Source organism: Anthonomus grandis, chromosome 7 (assembly GCF_022605725.1).
Source record: "Anthonomus grandis grandis chromosome 7, icAntGran1.3, whole genome shotgun sequence".
In the NCBI taxonomy this organism is placed as follows: domain Eukaryota; kingdom Metazoa; phylum Arthropoda; class Insecta; order Coleoptera; family Curculionidae; genus Anthonomus; species Anthonomus grandis.
Genome location: NC_065552.1, coordinates 7,574,544 through 7,593,131, shown reverse-complemented (window position 1 = coordinate 7,593,131; position 18,588 = coordinate 7,574,544). Strand labels below are relative to the sequence as shown.

The following is an 18,588-nucleotide window of genomic DNA, read 5'->3' as shown; positions in this document are numbered from 1 at the left end:
CAACTAGTGAAGAAGGCAAAGATGGTGAAGAGTTTAGAACTCAAGTTATACATGAAACTAGCTTAAAGAAAACTAGATGAAGCACTGCAAGGCTTTCAAGCTGAAAGAGAAATATAGAAAAAAAGAAAAGAAGGCAAGGTCAACCGTATAAAAGTGTAACAGGAAAGATACAAACTCCCAAAATTCCCAAGCCAGGGAATTGTGAGAAGTGCCGTTATAAATGTTCGATATATTTTTCTGACGATGAACGTAAGGTATTATGTCAGACATTTTGGAATCTGGAATACCTACGGCAAAAAGATTTTATACTTATGAATGTTTTAATAAAAGAAGTAAAATATCGGCGGCCTCGAAAAGGAGAGGAAAGTAAACAATGGAGTAATGCAAAGTCTTATACTTTTTTTCTAAAAACGAAGTTAGGCATCAAGTTTGTCAATCTTTTTTCTGCAAAACCTTATGCATTTCAAAATATTTCAATCCTAAATGTATTTAAAAATAGAAGTGAAACTGGTGAGTACAGTGGTATAGACAAGAGAGATCAAAAATTTCCAGCTAATAAGACTCCAGAAGACGTAATAATAAGAGTGAAAGAACACATTGAAATTTTTCTGTCGAGAGCCATTACACCAGAAAATCCACTAAACGGCTTTATTTATATCCTAATCTAAATATTAAGAAAATGTTTGATTTATTTATGGAAGAATGTAAAAAAAATCAATCGCCGGGAGTAAGTCTTATTACATATAGAAGAATATTTTGCACCCAATACAATCTATCATTCTTTAAACCAAAAAAAGACCAATGTCCCACTTGCAACGAATATCTACAGGCAATAGCTATAGATAAAAAAATAGCAACTGGTGATAAAGGTGTAAATCTATAACATGAGATATGCAAAGCGTGCTCCAAATCCCAACATCACAAGTCAGTTTACTGTATTATCTTCGCAAACTTATATAATTTTACAATTTATGAATCTGCTTCACCAAACGAAGCCTTTTGCTACTTTTGGACCGAAATAAATGGAAAGCGTGGAAGCTGTGAAATTGGTACTTGTTTATCCTTATACGTAAATTCATTATCTCACGAGGTGAAATATTTAACTATTTTTTCCGACACTTGTGGAGGTCAAAATAGAAATGTACAGGTCACAGCTCTCCTTTTACATATTGTGAGAGTTCATCCAACACTTTGTGTTATCGAACAAAAGTTTATGGAAAGCGGACATTCTTATATGGAGGTAGACTTGATGCACAGCTCCATTGAGTCAGACACGAGAATTGCAATTCAACGAATTTTTGGATTTGAAAAAATTGGTTCAACTTAATATAAATAACAAAAATAAAGATCAAAAGGGAACTATTGTTAACTGGTTAAAAATAAAATGTTTTAAATATGATAAGCAGTTCCCAAATATAGTTCAGTATAAGTATGATTTTGTCGATGAGTATGAACAAATTAATATTGGATTCACCAGACGAGCTTCGAATCGAATGACTAAGGAGAGAAACTTTGAAAATATCTTCTAAAGCTTTACGACAGAAACATTATTCCGCCGACACTACGTGACTGGTATCACAATTTGCCTTGTTCATCTTCGGGTTTAGATGTTACAGCCGAACCAGCTGAAAATGATACTGACCAAGAAGACCAAAACATAGATTATTTTTTAAACATAGATTTTTATTTTTTGACTTAATGTATTTTACTTGTAACCCGACGATATGTAGTACATCTTGGTTGTAAGAAATAGCTATGTTGGTTTGGTTAGTCAATTATATTAATTTTAAGAGCAATATATTTAAATATTAAATGTGTAGTGAGAAGAAATCTTAATACTCAATACTCGATATTATCTCAAAAAACGGTTGTTAAATTGGACAAAATTTTGATCTAACACAGTAGAAAGAAGCAAAAGTAGATTTTCCACCAAAAGTGAATCAAGTTTCCCCCTGAGAAGGTCTTTGATTAAGACCCGACAATCAGCGGGTGGAAGGCTTGGAAATAAGTTTTTCACGTCTAGCGATATAAGCTAAGCTGTATATGGAACGTGAACACTCTAAACGCTTTTGGCAAATTCACTCAAGAAGTTTGAGACATTTCTAAGAACGTTATTAAGCCAAGATGATACTGGTAACCAACTGGTAACAAGGGGAGTTAACAAAGGAAACCACAGGTCTAATTGGCATGCTAGTTTTATGGACTTTTGGCAGCCCATATAATAGAGGTGTTTTAGGGTTCATGAGATATAGTTTTTGTTTTGTGGAATTAAAATATTCTAAGGTTACCAAGGTCATGTCTAAGACATTTTTTAATTTATTAAAGAATGGACCTGTGGGATCTCTGTCGACCTTTTCAAAGTCATCTGTTTTAGTTTTAATTCCATTTCTGAAATGTATAAGGTGATTTGATTGTTTAGTTGAGTTCTTTGTACATAGATAGTGCCCCTTTATAGTAAGCTTTGTTTATTTATATATTAGGTGTTTTGTATATGTTACGGTAAGTTTTTGTTTTTCCTTTTTTCGGGTTACATCGGGTTAGGTCTGATGATGCTCTAGTCGAGCGAAACATGTAACCGTTGTCATTTTATTAAATATATTTGTGATGCTGTAGATTTTGTGTTTTTTCTTTTTATAAAAGTTAAAAACACAACGTTAGATGATTTTTCGAGTTAAAATTGAAATATTGTTAGAAATCGATAATAAGTTAAATAAAATTGTAAAATATAAAATTTCTTGTACTTGTGGTAAATTTTACATATGTGAAATTACCAAATGATTACCAAAAAAAAATGAACAGAGATCATAGATGAAACACAATGTTCTTTAAAAATCAGTGATTACACAGCATGCATTTAAAAATAACTATAGAATAAACTGGGCTGCTTTCTCAATTTTAACAAAAAAAAAAACAATTTCTAAATTAGGCATATTAAAGGAAAGCGCGAAATTACTATTTGTCCGGTTGATATCAATAATACATGGATTTTTTTGCTACAGAGAGAGGTAGTACAGGATATTCTTATAATACTGATTGATAATTGGAAATATATTTTATTCGTGTATTTTCTTTTCTAGTTTATTACTCTAATTTCTATATATTATATTTAGATCACACTCTTTAACTATCCAAACAGAAACCTTTGTATTTTCTTTTGTTACTTCTTAGGACAATTTATCAAAATCAAGTATGTGTCAATTTAAAAAGAAAGTCTTTGATTAAGTGTTTTAGGAAGCATTAAAGAGATACAAAAAAGAAGTAATTTTATATATTTAATTTAATTTACCTTGATAACGGTAGTAGACTTAACTACCGACATGTTGGTTCAAATTAGGTTTTTTTATTCAATACATAAGTTTTTCGTTTTTTCTAATTCGTAGAATATTAAAAGGAGCTCGGGGACCGTATTTTCGAAACCATGAGAGAATCTTCGAATGCGAATAAAGTCGAGTAGCAAAATTTGCACACAAATTAAAAAGTGCATTTTTGAACAGCATTCGAAATTTCATTCGCATACGAAAGTGAAATGTAGTGGCAACGTAGCAAAGTCGAGTGCTATTGGAGGCCATGTCAAACGGGATGAAGACGATAAAGATATTTTAACCTAACCTGAAATTTAAGTTTAAAAACATCAGGAAATTTTGAATTTTTTTTATAGCGTTTGTTCGGTTTTTTGAATTGACTTTGTTTAACATGGATTCAAAAAATAAAAAATATTTTGGTTTTGTGTCAAGTGAGCAAAACAAAGAACTAATTTCATTTATGGAAGAGCACTTGGAATTAAAGTTGGACAAATTCACTCCAGATTTTTCAGCTAAAACTGTGCCTTGAGAATAAAAGTAGCGGACAGATTACACAGTCTCTGGAGCACATAAAGAGCACATCAATTCCATCGTAATAGGCTTGCTTAATCTATATAATTTAATAAATTGACTATCTGAATACATGTCAAATGGGTCAAGAAATGAAAAGTACATCCTTCCATCTGCCTGAGTTTTAGTCTCTTCCAGTGCATCGACGATGTTTCCTTGCGCAAGATTGTTTAATCTTGCCATTTGATTTTTGGTAATTTTTTTTTCAATAAACAAGAAAAAAACTACGAAAATACTTAACCAACTCACACAAATTAAAAAAAGACAAAGCTTGTTTAAAATCAAAACAAGACAAGTGGCAGATTCAAATTGTAAATCGCACACGAACTTTGAAAGTCGAAGGGTATATACCCATTCGAGACACCGCATGCGAAAAAGTTCGCATAGGAAGCGGTCGAAAATACGAATATCGATTTTTCGTGCGAAATCCTCTAATTTCGTATGCGAATCAAATTCCAATGGTTTCAAAAATACGACCCCAGAGGTCGATAGGTCAAACCTCAGCTCCTGGGTATATAAAAAAATCTGTTTACCTCAAGTAAAATATTGTATTTAAAAATTATTATACTTAGATTGCATTAAGATGACACACGATGAAATCATCGTTAAAGATTTAAGTTCATATTTTTTTTTATATACGTGAATAAATCAATTTTTTTCGTGTTTTCAATAATTGAGCCTATGAGATAGTATATTTCTGAAATAGCGACGGAATACCAATGACCTAATAAAATATGTAACTAATTATTAACTCGTCACAATAATATAGATTTTACTTGAATAATGGAGTTGATTCTAGCGAAGGTTTTATAAAAATTCATGCAGCGATTTTATTGATTACCTATAGTTTCATATGGAAGCTCTTGAGTTTCTTTACTAAAAAGTCCCTCTCATTTTTCTTTATAAATACAACTATTTTAGAGTTATTGAGTGGTTCTTAGTATTACAATTTTTAAAGTTTGATTTTAATCAAAACTCAATAATCTCTTAAATTTCAGCAGCAAGTCTATTGTTTCTATTCTAAAATGGTATGCCGATATAGCAGAGGAAGAGTCGTTATTTCACTTAATGTATGGACATAACAATAAAAGAAATAAAACTCCCATCTCTAGAATAACAAATAAAACAACAAAAACACTCACCTGAAATATATGATATCTGATATCGTTAATCTGGACAGTAGGCAATCCGCCCTCACATAATTTGCTACTAAGCATTGCCCTCAATCGAGGGCTCGCAGTGACCAGCACGATTTTGTGAGCGTAGAACAGCCTCCCCTCCACTCGAAACGTGACGTCACTTAACTCTGGATTGTTGACATATTTGGTATCTATTCTGGATCCGGTAGAGGTGGTAGGAACGCATTCCTTGATCGGTTTGATCGGTTCCCAGCCGAAGCAGGTGGAAAAAATGTCGGCAAGAAGAAGGGTGGTTCCTTCTTTCTGAAAGTAGATGAAAATTTATGAGAAGGTGTATAAATTCTTATTTCCTCTGATATGTCCCATAACCATCCAAAGGGATTGTTAATAATTTTACTAGAAACATAACAGTAAGATACTTTTCCTCATTAGGTTAAATTATTGCTGTTGTAAAGACACTGAATCAAAAAAAAATTATTTAGGAAAAAAAAATTATAATGGGTGTATTTGAACCCGGGACCTTTTGCATACAAATCGATATCGTTGAACTGTTGAACAATAAATTAACCATAAACTACTGGCGGTAACTCTTTTCTTTAAGTTATATATATTTGTGTAAATATTTTAATATTCATTTATACTTGTATATACAAAGTATCCCACTTAAGATAATATCCCACAAGCCAATATGTTGGTTGTTTGTTGAGCGATAATTTCCATTTTTGATAGGAGGCTGTAGGTTTAGGCTGTTACTTTTAATGGGGTTTGATATTTTTTTTTATTTAAGAGTGAACTTTCTTTAGGACACTATTTATTTCAAATATGCTTAAATTGTATTTGTGCTAGCGGTATAACGGCAATTCTTGCAAAATACTGCATTTTATGATACCAAGGAGCCATTTGGTACAGATGTTCTTTAGAACCATTTAAAAGATTTGGCCCGAAGAACACAAATCAAAAAATTAAATTTACCCTAGAGGCGAGATCTGGGTGCCAATTTCATATAATTTGAACCAAAGGAATTTAATGGTAGTTCCAAAAATGCCATACAGATGCTGGCCGTCTGTCAAAAGCCGCCATTTTTAAAAAATGACCGACTTTTCATTGAATTTTCTCTTTAACGTAAACCGGGTCGTGTAAGGTGTCTAGACTTATGTTTTTGGGGTCAGGAAATTCATTCATGGCATTAAAAATAACCGGTTATCGAAAATGGACGCTATGTACCATAAGCGATTTTCAGCTAGATAACTCATGCAGTATAACTAATGCAAAATGTTAAATTTTATCACGTGGAGTCATGAAAAGCAGAAGTTTGCTCATGAAAATCAGGATTTTCCGCCACCTCTTTCACTGAACGGAGAAGTACGGTCTCACTGCAGCTCACTCTTATTTTGGAAAATTTGATAACACTTAATGATGGAGAAGGTAGATATAAAATTTGCAATTTATCGATTTAAAATAACTTTTATAAATATATTAATTTATATGGGTCTTTTCAGAAGAATTTCCTTCAAATGTTGACGGGGTTATTATTGATGGTGCCGTGATGGTGTCATCAATAATAACCTCGAAGGTTATGGTAAGACCGTAAGGCCTCGAAGTGACATTAACACTTTTAATGACTACGCAGAACAGATTGAGGCCTACATTCGATCTTCATTTATTGCCAATCATGGTCTGAGACGCGTGGATATTGCATGGGACTTGTACCTACAGAATAGCCTAAAACATGCCACCTGTTCTGCTCGTGGTATTGGAGTGCGCCGTGTAAATCTTCCCGAAAAGGGTAAATAAACAAACTTTACATAAAAGATTCCGGCCTTAAAGTTTTCTAAAAAATAAGGTTCAATTTTTTTTTCTCTTCATAGATAAACAGCTGCCTTCTGACTGGACAGACTATTTACGCAACGATACTAATAAGGAAGATCTATTTCGATTTTTGAGTCGTACACTTCTTATCAAATTTAAAGACATTCAGCTTGTGACGAATGTTGACTCCACAATTGTGGCATCACATTCCGACTTGACAACTCTCAACGGAGTTTCTTGCTTGAATATGGAAGAGGCTGACGGAAGAATAGTGTTACACTTGTAAGAGAGTCCATTCCATTATCAAAAAAGTTTCACAATAAAATATAAGCTAAAAAGGTAAGAAAAAAAGGGCATAACCCACTTATTATTGCAGAATGCCATCGAGAATGCGGGACTACATAATATAATTGTTCAAAGTTCTGATACAGATGTTCTTGTACTTCTAGTATCTTTTTTTCCAAAGCTGAGTCAGAAAGGTTTAAAGCATCTGTGGCTGCAATATGGAGTAGGATCTAAACAACGCTATATTAGTGTTCACCAAATTTCGCAGACTCTTGGAGACGACAAATCTGAGGCACTGCGAGGTTTCCACGCTTTTTCGGGTAGAGATTTCACGTCCTTTTTTTGTGGCAAGGGCAATCGTTCTGCATGGGCAGCATGGGACGAATCTTTCACTACTGCCTTTAAGGAGATTTCCAACACACAAACCCAAATTAGTCCGATCGTATATGCGGACTTTACCATAAAACTGTATGGCGTATGCACATCGGAATCAAATGAGGTAAGACTATTTTATCTTTGAATGTACTGGGAAAATAGTACACAGAAAATTAAACATTTATTTTTCAGGATTCACGTCCAGGTATAAATGAGGTGAGAAAGCAGATGTTTGCTTCAGACGGTAAACACCTAGCTTCAATTCCTCCAACACGCGCTGCATTGGAGGAGCTCATAAAGAGAGCAGCGTATGTCGCTGGTCACATCTGGGGCTGTGCAAATCTTGTGAAGGAAAATTGCACAAGTCCTGAAGGATGGGGATGGACTCTTGATCTTGAGGTCAATCATTGGAAGGTTTTGTGGTCAAGTTGCCACAGGTTTGGAAGGCAGTGCGTGCTTTAGATAGATGTGGCTGCGTGACAGGCTGCGAGACACTTCGGTGCAGCTGCTGGCGACTGGGACTGCCGTGTTCCCCTGCATGCCAAAAATGTATGGGGGATTGCTTAAATAAAGGGTAAATTTATTGAATATTTCCGATACAATCTGCTACCGAACCTCCTATATTTATTTTTATGTGCAATTTGTTTTAGTGGGAATAACGCCGAAAAAGACAGGGACGTACTTGGCGATAGTTCATAGTTTAGTAGTTTATAATTTAGATACTTCATATTTCTGTACCTACATTTTTATACCGTCCCTTATATTTAGTTTTTATATTAAACCTTATATTTTTGGTTTATTTGTTGCTGTTGTATATTTTTATTTGTTAATGTGTATTTTTACGTTGTTTTTATGGGATAAAAATACATAAATATATATAATAATATATTATTACATCCAGTCTTTCATATACACTTTCGATACCCGTGGGCTATTTTCAATATTATAAATGAACTCCTTGACCCGGAAAACATAAGTTTAGACACCTTAATTAGAGTCTGCCAAGTCCAATGTCAAGTCCAATCCCAGTTTGTTCTTAAAATATTTTGTTGCTATTTATCTATGCTCTTTTGTGTAAACAGTTAATTTATTATAAGTGTAGTAATTTTATAATAACTATGTTTCTTTAATTTAGAGTTTATATTTTTTTTTATTTTCTAATTTACACAGCTGTCTCATCATCATACAATTTAGTAAATAATTAATTTAGACTATAAAAACTATTGGAGCGAGTACTACTCATTGAAAAGCCCCAATATTTAATACTAGATCAAGTTATTCGCACAAAGCACATAAATAAATCTAGTATACCATTACAATATATAACAACGTAACAAAATCCCAATAAAATAAAATCATCGATGCGTTCTCGGTGACATGGATAATACGTGGAACCAATTTTCAATTCAACATCCTGGTGTCAAGTATACAGCGTGTAGAGTGTCGACATGGCGTGACCTGGTGCAAAATCCAGGCCGGCAAGGTAATTCTCAGAAATTCCAGGATTTTCATAAAAGCGGCAGAAGGACCGCGGGTTGAATTCCGTTAACGAGCAAACTTGATACCATTATTCACGTTGCTACGTTGCTTTATTATATTAAGAATTTACTTATGATGATAATATGTAAGAAATTTTATTGTATTTATTTGTACAACGTATTCTGTGTACAGAATAGTCCTTAATTTTCTTTATAAACATATATCGAAAAACACTGTGTCAATACTATCTTTAAAAAATAGGGCGTTAAAATTTTAAGAAGAATTTTTTTTTGTCAAAAGGTAAAAAATTAGACTCGTTTTCTTAAAAGTATAAACAAAAAGGACAGCTTTATGATAAATTTAAATATATTTTAAGCTTTTGGCGATGTTGGATATATGACTATAGAAAAACTAGATTGACAATGAATTAAAAAATTGGTAAATTAATTCATATACATAAACTCAAGATTTGGCAACAAAAATTGTTTAATTTGTTATAAAATATTTGTTAATATTTTCATATTTTCAAGTTTAAGATCTTTAAAATTTTATAAGAGGTTACTAGAGGTTGTAAGAATCAAAGATCTATTGATCTGATAATATATACAATAATTTAATTTGTTTGATTTTCCAAGTCCTTAAACTTAAAATATTTTATGCATTATCTAAAGCAATATAATTTGCTCTTCTTATTATTTTTATGGTAATGAATCAATTCAGTTTTATCAGAATAAGATCAATATCAGGTCTATAATTTGAGCTTTGTGCTTATCTTTGTTTTATTTATCTAATAAAAATTAAGAAAATGTAAATTATACTATCATATTTTATCCATAAAATATTATAAGCTTAAAGACAAAAAACCGGGTAATAAGTAATTTTTTTTATTTCTAATTAAATACATAAGTTTAAAAGTTTTTGCTATTTTTATGGCCAAATATTGAACTTTTAATTTCTACAAAACTAATAAAGTTTTAATTTTAAAGAAGAAAAATAATTTTAATGAAAAGCATGATTAAGTATAAAATTTATATTATTTAATAATTTAATATTGATTTATGTTAACGGGTTATCTTTTGTAAGCAGTATTTATCTGAATTAACTTATATTTATTTCATATACGGGGTGATTTTGAAATTGTGATTAACTAATGTAATAATGGCTTGAGGAAGTACTACGGATGACGGTGATCCAGGAAGTAATTGTGCTAAATGTAATTTAGTATTTGGTGACATTAAGTCGATAATTCAATGTACCAGGTGTGCTAAGTATTATCATGGAAAGTGTGTTAAGGTTGACATGCGCAGTTTTCATTTGAGAAAATCGACATGGAAATATGAATCGTGTGATCCCTCTGCATCTAGTGATGGTGCATACAAAACAGAGCGCGCTAGGAAAAGAAGCCGCACAGATGATATTGTTATTGATTTAGATGATGTAGGAGATATTATGGCCACCTCGCAGCTCTTAGTCAGTAAAACTAACGAGTTAAATCAAAAAGTCGATCTCCTCTTAAACGAAAACCAGAATTTGAAACATGAAATTGCCAGCCTGAAGGAATGTAAGCCGTCAACAGGCCCATCAAGTGTGAACTCCAAGTTGTCATATGCTGCAGCAATAGGCACCAAAAATGACAGCAAAGTTTTGGTTGTAAAGCAAAAGTGTCCGAAGAAAGACGTTAAGCAAGTGAAAGAGGATTTGAGAAAGAAAGTCAATCCTACTGTTATTGGAGCCGGTTTATCGCTAGGTAAAGCAACTAAAAGTGGCGGCGTTATCATTAAGTTGGGCAATGAGAAGGAGCTAACTTCGATTCGCCCAAGGTTTAAAATTGTGCAAAAACAGAAATATGCTGATAAAAAATGGATAACTCAAGATATAAGGGAGCAAATGCAGGAAAGGGATCGATTATATAAAAGGGTTGCCATAGAAAATAACGACAACATTTGGAAAGAATATAAAGCTATAAGAAATAACATAGTAAGCAAGGTATAAAATAAAAATAATCAAAAAGAACTCTGGAAAAATCTGAAGATGCTTTTGCTAGGAAAAAACCAAAACATACCTAATGAAATAAAGTTTAAAAATGAAATCGTTACACAGAAGGATAATATTGCACATAGATTTAATAATTATTTCGTGAATATTATTGATCTTATTCTTGCAGATATTGCAACAGCAGCAAATGGTCAAACATATTTCATTGAACCACCTTCAGTCCAGAAAACCTTGACACAATTTAATAAAGTTTTGATGACTAAAATGAGGGAAATACTTAAAAATTTAAAAAACGTTGATGGTGGGGAGACTGGCATTTCTAAGCAGGTTCTTTGCGATGTTGCTTATGTTGTGGGTGATCGTCTTTTGGATATTATCAATACATCCTTAAGTACTGAGGTTTTTCCGCAAGCCTGGAAACTTTCTACTGTTGTTCCTGTTCCAAAAGTGCAAAACACTAAATTGCGTAATGAATTTCGGCCAATTAACACCGTATCTATTTATGAGAAGCTCCTTGAAGTATGTGTTAAGGAACAGCTACTCGAACATTGTAATATAAATAAAATAGTTGTGCCTGACCAATCGGGGTTCCGTGAGAATCATTCATGTGAGTCTGTCATTATTAATATAGTTGATAATTTTCTCAGGGCCCTTGACTCTGATAATCTAGTACTTGCTGTGTTTTTGGATTTTAAGAGAGCGTTTGAAACCGTGAGTAGAGAAATGTTAATTAGGAAATTAGAACGGTTAGGCCTTAAACATAATGTATTGAAGTGGTTTCAATCTTATCTAAGTGATAGAGTTCAGCGAGTCATGTACAAAAATAGTTCATCTGAAAGTGTTAATGTAAAGCATGGTGTGCCGCAGGGAATGGTCTTGGGCCCCTTACTATTTTTATTGTATGTCAACGATATGGTGGAGGTAGTGCGGGGGTGTAATGTGGTGTTGTTTGCGGACGATACAATTTTATATATGGTGGTTAAAGGCATTCATCACCTGCAACAGGTCATGAACGTTGAACTTAATAACTTATTCATCTGGCTCTGTAGAAATAAACTAAGTTTAAATGCAAGTAAATCCAAGTTTTGTATATTTGGCAAGAAATCTAGATTAAGTTCTATAGACATGGGCAATATACAGATTTCTGTGAATGGGGAAAGTATTTTGTATGCCAAAGAAATTAAATATTTGAGAACAATTTTCGATGCCAATCTGAATTTCCATGCTCATGCAGATTAGGTGATGAGAAAATTTTCAAAAAAAGTTGGATTTATCACAAGAATTAGAAAAAATTTGTCAATGTACATCAAATTAAAACTTTACAACGCCATTGCTCTTCCTCATTTACAGTTCTGTTCAACATTATTGTTTACCTTGCCACGTTTTTAATTATTTATTTTTAAATTAAAACATTAGATGCTCTCCGATTATATTTGTTATAAATTAAGAGTTTTTGGAGATATACATAACTATAATACGAGAAATCGTATAGACTTCATACTAGTCGACAGATGTAACACAACCCAAATGCATAATTCAGTTCTAAGTATACAAAGGTTTAATTTTATTTAACAACTTGCCTGCTAACATCAAAAATTGTATTACTTTGAATCAATTCAGAGGGCTCTTCAGAAAATGTATTATGAATAAGTAAAATTGTGTTTGTTATTTTATTATGTTATTTTAATTATGTAGTTTATTAAGTTTTACTATAGTATGCATTGTTTCCGCTCCAATCATCATCTTGATTCTGGGTTTATCGGTTGACTGGGTATTTTTGAGCCAACCAACAATTTTAATTTATGATCTACCTCTGACAGGATATTTCTGGAACCGGGATGCTGTTTCTGGATTACCGAGACCATCCATGGACAAACCGGAGTGTTCTGATACAGTTATAGCCAACTTACACTTTTAGTTTATTTTTCATTTATGTTTTTATTGAATATAGCTTCTTGCTAAATAAAGATATTATTTATTTATTTATTTATGTCCAATGAATAAATTTTTTTGTTTTGTTCTTCAAATAGATGATGCAAAAAAACAATGTTTTATAAAATGCACTATAGAAACCATTTAGGCACTAAACAATTTAGTTTACGTTAGTTCGTCTTATACCTAACAATAAATTATTTCTGCAGTTTTGAAGGTCAAATATTGGGTTTTTATTTCCTATGGAAATATTTATTTGATGAATGAAATGAATTTAAAATTGAGAAATATAAGTATGCTAACAAATGTCTTCAGTATATCGGACTATGCCAGATACTTCATGTAATTAGGTATTTGGTCAACATTTTTTTAAATTAATAATTTGCTATTCTCGAAAACTTTAGACATTTTTATTTTCTTTTAAAGCAATAAACTCAGCATGGAGAGCTAAATAATAAAAATTTATCGGGATACTTCATAGCATAGGGAGTAAAAAAATAAGGGTCATACCTGCCAACCTATATCTATGAAAAAAGACAGGAAAAAAATACGATGATGCTCAATTATTTACAATTCCTGGAAAAAATCTATACAATTTATTTGATGGTTTAAAAATTTAAAACAGCTAAGAAAAAAGAGGGAAAAAATACGGGGATGAACCAATTATTTACAAATCCTGCAAGATATAAAAATTATTTCATATACCTGAAATAAAAATAGATATAAGTATATTATCTTGTATGGGGTCCATAATTTATGTGGGCAATTTTTTATGGTAAGATCTAAAGAAAATGAAATTAATATTTGATCCCTAATTTTATTAAAAAATATATATAGGGTATGTAATTAAGTATGTAGTTGTATAAGATTGTTTTAAATTACTTATATTTTTAATAACAAAATTTAAAATAATAACCACTTTTATAATAAAAATAGATTTTCAATGTTATTCTACGAAGGTCTGTTTAGATATTTTTATTTTGTCTTAAAGATACACAATAAACACGGAGTGCTAAATAATAAAATAAGGTTGTCAGTATACGCGGTGAAATAGAAAGTCAAAAAAAATTAAGGCAATATTCTGATCTTTGAAAAAACGAGTATGCTCTAATTATTTACAATTCGTGGAAGATATAAAAATCGCTTAGAATGCCTGGAATAAAACTTTCTATAAGTCCCTTTCTTTCCTAGCTTTTCTCACCAAAATACTGTAAGAGGAATAATTCATTTAATTTGAAAATCCTTTTAAAAACTTATACTGACATTTTTGTAATTCGTGCACGTTTAAGTACCCCATTATTTTGTGGGCTCTCGAAATTTACATTTCCGAATAATGAGTTTAATATCCACATAAATTCCCAAGTAAATTAGGATTTCTTATTAGACCCATTGACGAACAAAAATCGAAAATCGAAATTAATTAACTTTTTTTTTTTTTTTTTCTTAAATACGAAAAAAAATTATATTTTATAAAATGTATGTGACTGTTATGTGTCAAGAATAATAAGAAAACTGAAATCGTGCCCTTTTAAATTATTCATAAGGTCATATAAGTTAAGTACTAAACGATTAAATTTAATTTATTTTATTCATGCCAAAAATGACTACCGGCCTGATCAAATATTTGTTTTTTTTTTTTTAAATTCCTGATTATGTCTATGTACTGTCAAAACCACTTGAGGTTTTATTTCATTAAAAATTAAGTTAATTATTCATTAAGGTCCCTTAAAACGTTGATTGAAGAGGCGAGATTCCCTTTTCAATCAACGCTTAAAACATATTCGCAAATTTGGCGAAATGCAAAAGTGTAAAATGTGCCTAATCTTTAAAAAAGAGGGCCACTCTGCAATAGAAAATTCTCGCCCTATCTCTATTATTAATAATTTTGTCAAAGTTTTTGAAATAACCATTTTTAATTATAGAGTCTGCAATTTTGTTCTCAAATATTACCATTACAACATAGGTTTATTTCTAAATGATCTACAGAAACAAAATAATGTATTTCGACAAAATCCATTTATGCCTGTAAGTAGAGTGACGTCATTTACACAGACTTTTTAAAAAGGTTTGACCACTCTGTTTTAAGGACAAATATCTGCAGAATAACCTTTTCTGATAAGTTTCGTTTCGTGTAATTAAAATGCCGCAAGGCTTTAAGAAACCTCCAGAGAAACCTTGATTATTAGTTGGTGTAAAATGTGCTTCATCCGAACATTGATAAATGTAATACCATGACATTTACCTATAAAAATAACAAACAGAGTTTCATATTCAAAGAATAATAGGATTCTTAATAGATCAGTCACAATTCGTGATATTGGTATGATATTTGACCCTAAGGTTTCTTTTTTCTACATATCGAAGATTTACTTAATAAAAGTTAAAAAACGTATGGCTATGTAGTGCGGTCAACATACAATTCATCACTTAAAAACATTAATATTTTTTGCCTTAGTCAGGTCAAAGCTTGAATATAGTGCGATTGTCGGGCCTCCAAGTTATTAAGTATTTCTGAAAACCTTGAAAATGTACCACAAATATTTTTAAAATGTCTAAAAAAGCCTTCACAACATTTTCTTCAATTGGAACTTAAATAAAAATCATAAGAGCAATACGCAATTTATTGCAATTCCGAAAATTCGAAGTTCATTTCAGCCCATTTATGCCTCTTTGGTATGCCAATATATTCAGAACCTCTCTAATATACGTAATGTCTAAGAGAAATTATCAACATCGCTTATTGAAATTAGATTTATTTGCATATAACTTGGATGTACCTATGCTGCGGTACTTTTTGCTGCAATGTTAGTTAGTTAAATTTTAATTATAATTTAATTATAAGAAGCGTTATTCCTCATTGCTCTTTTATTGGAGATAAGACTGTAGAGCATTTGTTTAATTAAATAAATAAATAAATATTTAGTCCCTTCATTTTTTATTGAGTTTGAAGAATATCTACATAAAATAATACAGAAAACCAAGCAAAGTAATTTATTTTATTTCTTATTAAATCCATAACTTTGTGATTTTTTTGGTAAGATATTGACACCTTATTTTTTCCAGAACTAAGATTTCATCTTTTATATAAAGAAACAAATAGAATTTAACTTACAGTTTTCTTTACAAATTTATATTGACTTTCTTATCCAATAAATTTTGAAATTTGTGCTTCTTTAGGTTATGCACAAATATTATTACGTTTAAGGGCTTCAGAAGCTAAATTAATTAAACTATTTTATTCCGAATTTTTATTGCCGAATTTTTTACGTATCTTTTACGCAAATTTAAAAGTAAAAGAAGACTTTAATCAGTTCCTTAAATTTCTGATGTTTATCGTAATATTGACTTTTTATTATTCTAAGAAAGTAAATAAATTTTGTCATTTTTATTTTCTAAAAAACTCACAAAAAATTTGAATTTGCACTATATCAATATAGAACTGTGTGACTCCTCTGCAAAAAAAAAATAAGAAAATGTAAAACGTACTCTTTTAGATTTTGCCTTAAATATTATAAGTTCAGAAGTGGAAAATGTAATTTAACTTTATTTATTTCGTGTTATATTTTACAATAAATTATTGTTACAATTTTTAGAGTTCAATATTAAGTTTTTATTTTTCAAAGAATTAGTTTTCTTAAATTTTTTTCACGTTACTATTGAATTTTTAATGAATTACTATAAATATGCTAACAAATTGGCAATTAAATCGGATTATGCCAAATATTTAAAGAAATCAACTTTCTGGACAATATTTTTTTAAATTGCTAATTTTTTTTGTTAAAAGGCATTAAAATAATAACCACTTTTATGATAAAACTACTTTTTTATATTGTTCTGGGGATTTTTAGGCATTTTTCTTTTCTTTAAAAAAATAAAGTCAGCATAAAGAATTAAATAATAAAAGTTTGTCGGAATATTCCATGACATCGAAAGGGAACGAAAAAAATGGATACTTGCTGACCTACATCTATTAAAAATGTAAGGAAAAAAATACAGACATGTAATTTTTTACCATTCCCGGAAGATATAAAAATGACTTGAAATACTCATAACAAATTTATATAATTTATCTTATGTGTTAAAAATTTTAAAAAACTTACGTATACACCGAAAAATTAAGCTCCTTATAAATAAACCCCTTTTCTCCACCCGTCTCTCGCTTCAAAATGACGGAAGGGGATTACTGAAGTCAATAAAGAGGGTAAGAAACAGTACAAACATAGTTCTGCTAATTATTTAAATATAAGCTGCCATATTATAAAGGGATGAAGAAATTATGTAGGCAATTTGATTATGCTAAAATTTATATTAAAGTTCAATTAATTTAAATCAAATCAGTATTGTGCCCTATTATCTCAATAATTTAAAATTTCCTTTATATATTTACGTAAGATTTTTCATCTAATAAAATATGGAAAAATGTGAATCATGCTCCTATAGCTTAAACTTAACACATAAACCAAGTAAAGTAATTTATTTTATTTTTATAAAACCAATGAAATTTGTGATTTTCGTCATTTATGGTATAAGTTTTATTTCTTTATATATCTTGCAATAAGTTACGTACGTTTTTAGGTCTAAATATTGGGTTTCTGTTTTTCAGACTATTCTTTTTCAAATAAAAAAAAAAAACATAAAATATAATTGAATATATAAATATGTTATTTTTATTACCATAATCCGGAGGTTTTATGTCACAAAGATGTGAAAATAGTTTGCCTATTCTAGTTGTGATATCTAATTAATTCTTCTAAAAATATCTTTGCCAGAATACTATTTGAGAAATTTGGAGAAGTTTTTGAATCTTTTGAAAGAAATAAAAAAAGCCATTGCCATAATTAATATAGGTATTAAAATTAAAATGAAAGTAATGCCATTACAATGCACAATTAAATATCAATAACATGTAACGAAAAGCCAGACAGTAAACATTTTCCTTATATTTTACTTGCATATAAATCACTTATTTTGAGATCAAGGCAATAAGATAAAAGCGAAATTTCAAGGCTTCCGCTCCGAAACACGACACGACAAAATGAAACTTTAACGTCTCTATAAGAAAGTTTTATTTCAGACTAATTCTCGGTCCTCGGAGACTGTTCTGGATTTTAAAGTTTGGACAAGTAGCCCATTATTCAGTAAGTGACTTCCGGATAGCGAAAGTTACACAAAGTCAAAGTAGGCAAATTTGCCAACGAATTTACTCAACTTCCTTTTAGTAGTAAAAAGATTCGTGAATCCCCGTGTGCTATGAACGGGGTATACATTATTTACTCAAATAAACCATATGCAATTAAGCTAATTGCATATGATAAATGATAGAGTAAAGTAATTAATATTATTTATGATGGATGCAGATATATAGATATTGACTTGTTTTTAGGCTGCATTAATTTTATTTAAATATTTATTATATTATTTTTGTGCATAACTTAGAGCAGCACGTTTCCATATTATTTGGAAAAAGGTAAAGGGTAAACCCTACCTTAAAAGACGAAATCTTCGTAATATTACTTAAGAATATTTTACTATTCCTTACCTTACTATATCGAAAAATATTAAACAATAACGGCAAACATTCTTGCACAAACTGCGTTCCGTAATCATCGGGACAAACTTGCAAAAAGTCTTGTAACAGCTGATCTATTACGCAGTCCAGTCTCGCTTCATGCGCAGCACCTAAAAACCCGTAAATTACATAA

At 30.7% G+C, this 18,588-nt stretch overlaps 1 protein-coding gene and 1 long non-coding RNA gene across 2 annotated transcripts in view; one reads left to right on the top strand and one right to left on the bottom strand.

Moving 5' to 3' along the window:
- LOC126738875 (ankyrin repeat and BTB/POZ domain-containing protein 2) overlaps window positions 1–18,588 on the bottom strand; it is a 137,144-nt gene that overhangs the window by 21,154 nt on the left and 97,402 nt on the right. The window contains exons 18-19 of the mRNA XM_050444339.1: window positions 18,426–18,565; window positions 5,015–5,314 (exon numbers count right to left, since the gene is read on the bottom strand). Of these exons, the coding sequence (XP_050300296.1) occupies window positions 5,015–5,314; window positions 18,426–18,565 (440 nt within the window). The remainder of the gene's footprint in view (window positions 1–5,014; window positions 5,315–18,425; window positions 18,566–18,588) is intronic.
- On the top strand, window positions 6,876–8,376 carry LOC126738913 (uncharacterized). Its single transcript, XR_007661479.1, has 3 exons — window positions 6,876–7,159; window positions 7,270–7,604; window positions 7,673–8,376. It is a non-coding gene; the product is annotated as an uncharacterized LOC126738913 (long non-coding RNA).